Source organism: Ctenopharyngodon idella, chromosome 6 (genome assembly GCF_019924925.1).
Source record: "Ctenopharyngodon idella isolate HZGC_01 chromosome 6, HZGC01, whole genome shotgun sequence".
Classification (NCBI taxonomy): Eukaryota; Metazoa; Chordata; class Actinopteri; order Cypriniformes; family Xenocyprididae; genus Ctenopharyngodon; species Ctenopharyngodon idella.
Genome location: NC_067225.1, coordinates 14,841,176 through 14,846,630, shown reverse-complemented (window position 1 = coordinate 14,846,630; position 5,455 = coordinate 14,841,176). Strand labels below are relative to the sequence as shown.

At 33.6% G+C, this 5,455-nt stretch overlaps 1 protein-coding gene across 1 annotated transcript; it reads left to right on the top strand.

The window, feature by feature from the left end:
* The first annotated feature begins 832 nt into the window (after positions 1-832).
* LOC127514870 (uncharacterized) lies at positions 833-4,659 on the top strand. Its single transcript, XM_051898123.1, has 4 exons — positions 833-1,010; positions 1,207-1,509; positions 1,729-1,862; positions 3,471-4,659. Exons 1-4 carry the CDS (start codon positions 833-835, stop codon positions 3,615-3,617), a joined length of 762 nt encoding a protein of 253 aa, XP_051754083.1. The 3' UTR covers positions 3,618-4,659.
* Positions 4,660-5,455: the final 796 nt, after the last annotated feature.

Below are 5,455 nucleotides of genomic sequence, written 5' to 3'. Positions count from 1 at the left end.
GGAAAAATGGTGCACAAATGATTGTGATTTTTTTTTTTTTTTTTGTAAAACCAATAAAATTGTTTTTGCCTGATATATTAAAGTTTCGATTGGCTGTATGAGCTACTGTGAAAACATTTAGGAATTTTATGCACAGTGTTTTGAGAAAATGATGCATGTGATTTGTAATTTGCATGAAATGAAGGAAAATTTACAACCTGTTTAGGACAATTACAAAGTGTTCAGATTACTGTTATCTGTTTTAAGAACAGTGACCTGAGTTTGGAGAAATGTGTCAAATCGACTGAGATAGGCAAATGCTTAAGAGTCTATGACTCGATCATTATTGCAGTGATTATGTTTCTAGTATGTTATATGTTTGGCAACTGTTCTTCTAACCCTAATTGTTAGGGTGTGTAGCTTTTCATTTCTCATGTAGGAAGACACATTCCAGGATGACAATGTCAAGATTCGTCAGGCTCAAAATGTGAAAGAATGGTTGGGAGGGAGCATAAATCTTTTTCACATATGAATTGCCACCTCTGGATCCAAACCTTAAATTCATTGAAATTCTTTGGAATGTGCTGGAGTTGACTTCACAGAGTCCTTGACTTGCATTGCCAATACAAGATCTTGTTTTGATGCACCTCTTGATGAAAATAAATGTCATGTTATTTCTATCAAGAGGTCTATCATATTTAAATTCAAACAAGGCAGTGGGCAGTGTATCTGATAGCTACTGTTATCAGTAAAGACTTGTTTAGGTTTAGAATATTTGAGAATATTTATTATTATATAGGCCTATGATATATTTTCTTAGCTTCCAGGTTGATGTACTATATTTACTATGCAGATGTATCATCAGCTTCCTTTTGAAAAAAAGTCTTTGAGCTGTGACCACCACTTCCACCTGATGGTGAACAGAAACTCACAGTCACAAAGAGCTGCGAAGATGCCGTATGTTCTGAGATACAGTTTTCTATTGATCAGTATTTGTATAAGAAGCATGTCATGTGAAGTTTCGGTGCAAGGTATGAATATGTTCAATACATTTTGTTTTCCAATTTAAAACTGAAAAATGTTACTTTTGGATTATATTGCTATGGCAGACCCTGCAGTAGAACACAGATAAGAAAAGAACAAGCACACACAAGATAGCTTTGCAAATTCATTAGTGTATTTAGGTGTTTGCAGAAATGTCTCAATAGTTGCTTTTTTTTCAAACAGTATTGAAAGCTTCTGGACATGATATCATCATCGAGTGCGCTACTGATAAAATACCTCAGGATGGGGTGTACATGTACAAACAAGAAGCAGCAGCAAAAGAACGACAAGAAATCTTCTACTGCTACAAACCAGACATTGTTACCCATAAAACAATGAGTAAATCCAAAGTCAGTGTAAGAGGAGCACTTCCCAACCTTAACGTCACCCTCTTACATGTAACTGCCGAAGACAATGGACTTTACTGGTGTGAATTTAATATGGAAGAAAAAACTACTTTGGGCAAGTTCACTTGGTTATGGATAGGTAAGTGTGTCTTACATTTCATTAAAATAATTTTATTATAAAACATGATGTTTTTATATCTATATAAATGTACTGAATGTTTAGTATGTAAACATTGTGAATGGAAAAATTCTATTCAGATGCAGAGATTATAAAGTACAATCACTTTCTGACTAAAAGAGTGTAATTCTATAATTCTCTGGTCCTATTTTTTTTTTTTTTTATTCTGTCATTGAAAAGACGAAAAAGAAAAAGAGTGCCCAGAAGAGTGCCTAAAAGAGTGCCCACAAAATGCTCTTTCTCTTGTGATGATCTTGATTTTGTGTGCTGTCGGGCTCCTGTCGATTGCTTGTATCATCTATATGATTCAGAAGGCAAGTATAAAATGATGACATATGTTGTTCAGTTAAAAGCACAAATTAAAAGCAAAAACAAAATTTATAGACAACATGCATCTATCTGAAGTGCATTACTGAGGTATGCTGTCATGTGAGAACACTCTGTGACAAATGACAATCACTTTTCATTGATGCTTTTTGTGGTTTGATTTGTTGTTGAAAATCTGCTGCTGTGTAATTCTTTTGCAATTCTCAAACACTAGGATGATTTTAAATGTGCATTTATACACCGTGCACAATCGGTTCTCAACTCTGGGCCTGCGGACCCACCACTCTGCACATTTTGTATGTCTTCTTTATTTAACACACCTGATTCAGATCATCAGCTCATTAGGAAAGAACTCCCATGAACTGAAAGGAGTGTGTCAGATAAAGGAGACATGCTAAATGTGCACAGTGGTGGGAGTTGAGAGCCGCTGCTATGCACAATATAAAACTCTACAAACACTTGGGTTTGTCAAAATAACTATCATGTAGTTAAAGCTTTATATGAAAAAATAGTTATGGTATTTTAAAGACCACAGGAAACATTTGAAATGGAGCTCAAATGCAGTTGTTCAAAGTTTGCTTGCACAAACAAGTGTTTTTGACATTAAGCTGTACAGTATACAAAACTTGAGTGAAAATAAAAAGTTGAACAATTAATTATGAAAATGATAGTCTAAAGCACTAACCTTTTGTTTAATATTGGTTCACCAAATGCAAAAGTGAAAGATTAATACATTTCAGCAGCAGCTGAGTCTTCCTGAGAGTCCCGGGCCACTGTTGGTAAATTCTCATCACTGACTGGGAGTGACCCACAAGCCTTGCCGTTTCAGAGATACTCTGACTCAGTTGCCTTGCCATAACACTTTGGCCCTTGTCAGAATTGCTCAGATCTTTATTCCTTGAACAATTACGAGAACTGATTGTTTGCTTACAATCTAATTTACCCAGTCCTTAATATGTGGCCTTGTTAGGAGATGATCAACAATATTCGCTTCAACTGTGACTAGTCATAAGGTTTAGGCTCATCAGTGTATATTAATGTATAAATAGTGAATTGCATGTAAAAGTGAAGTAAAAGGTAATAAAATAACAAAAATAACTAAATAAAATAACATGTCTTTTTTTATCTTCTTTATCTTCTTATCTTTTCTTGAGTCATAGAGCTCAAGAAAATCAACAACAGATTCCCACATGTTGCTTTTTGACCACCAAAAAAAAAAAAAAAAAAAGTTAAATGTTATGTGTGATTGGTCAATGACACACATTATCTTTTGTGGTATTTACTGTCAGCAGTCACATACCACAAGCAAGCGACAAGATTCATGTGAACAAGCTTGACAAGCGTCCTGTTTATCTGCGTTTCTCTGCATTCTATGTAAAATGTCCTTTTGATCTTCTAATAAATGTCTCCCTACCTGATTCAGGTCATCAGCTAATTAGTAAACACTCCAAGACCTAAAATGATCATGTTTTACTGGTACATTGTTTACTCACAGTCAGTTTAAAAGCGGGCAAAATATTTGGATAATATAGCTCAAGAACATTGAAAGATTAATTTATGTTTTTAAATGAGTCACTTCTTTTTATCATTCTCAGTGCTGTTCGGGGAAGAGGAATTACAAACCATCAAATGTACCCTCAGACTCAGTTTATGAAGAGATGAAACGGAGCAATTTGGACACCCAGCCCAATGTGCGGACATTCATCAACCCGGACTATCAATCTAGCAAGCAACTTCGATAAATAGTCCTGATTGATATAAGGTTTTAGGTTTTGTTACTGTCCATTTGGATTGGCAAAGCTTTTAAAATGATTTATTGCTTCATATTTGAGTTCAACTGTATTTGCTTTGTGTGTAATCATTGTTTGTTTCTGTAGCCTTCTTTCTGTTTAGAATGTGAGGCATCATTCTTTTCATTTAGTGTAAATATCAAGTAATTAAATTTAAAATACTGTAGATCAGGAAGAATTAAAAAAATAGTTGAAGTGTTAAGAATAAAAAAAAAAAGATGCAGCAGTTGAAAAGATATTGTTAGGTTATGGGCAACAGAAATGTCAAAGACCTTGTGGTTATGTGTGCAAAGAAGCATAAAGAATGTTGTAAAGTACCTGTTAGTTTCAGTCTGACGCTAAGTAGGCCAATGGTGAATTGACTGATGGAATTAAAGTACAGAATCATATTTCACTCCTCAGTTCATAATAATGGCATTCAGAAAAGCCTATCATGGCAGAAAAGCTTTCTATTTTCTATCATGGCAAACTTGAAACTAAACATATCATAAATGATGGGTACTTGTTTGTGATTGACTATCTGATGTTCATTTCTCCACTTGGGTTTACACTCTTAACCAATTACCTTCCTTTGCAGTTGTGGTCATGTTTTCTTCCTCTCTATAACCTTTTAGAATGCATCAAAGCAAGCTACACCGACCTGTTTCTTGTGTTGACTAACAATGTTAATATAGTTTTAAATATAAAGGCTATTATTGTAGTAAAAGTGATTAAGTAATGTGTGTTGTTTTACTCATCATTTAGCATGGTTGCATTTGAATGTATTGTATTTTATTTTGTATCTCTAGTACATTGTTGTTCATAATACTGTATTGCATTAACATTGTAAAAAAGCAACAATACAACAAAAAACATTAAACAATTGTCAAAATTATTTTAAACCAATTTTACCAATTCCATTTATTATACCCCAAATGTTTTACAGTACATTACCAACAAATTAATTCAGGAACTTTCAAGAATGACATTAAAAAACAGTGGTACAAAATAAAAATATACATTTCCAGCTCTCTTTCTCTCTTGCACACATTTATGCCTTTTATGTAAATGTTTTTGTAAATCTTGTGTCATGTCTGCATGTTAAAATGCTTTAGATGATCACATTGTTGCATATTAGCTGTACATACAAAGGTCTCTTCCGTTAAGAGACCTCTTAACATAAAATAAGGCAGCGGCTATTTGCACTAAGTGAAAATAGCGATATATTCTATTTACACTATATAAAAGTAGCAGTTCTTTGCAATAAGTCAAGTCATCTTCATTTATATAGTGCTTTTCACAATACATATTGTTTCAAAGCAGCTTCACAGTGACAATAGGAAAATTCTTATCGAGCTAAAGTTGGTTCTTGATTGAATCACTTCCGTTGTAAAAATTGTTAATTATTACTTTAGGGGCCACTTAAATGACACCTTTCCTACTGAAAACCCAATACCTTTAATGCATTCTTGCCATTCATTTACATGTTTAGTCTATAGGTTTGCATGTTTGAGTGTGTATGTGTGCAGAAAAGTGCAAATAGTTGTTAGATGCCATTTATACTTTTAAATAGTGGCAGATACTATCTGCACCTCGGTATTGTTGTACATTAACAGGATGCAATAATAACACAGAGTGTAAATGATTATATAAATAAAGGTATTAAATGGATACCACCATATTGGGACAATAAAGCCCTCCTTACACCTACCCCTAACCAATACCCAATAAATATTTTATTATTAAACACTTGTTAGGAACTTTATTTCCACTTTTCAAATATTTTCTTCATTTTTAGTTCAAGTACTGCA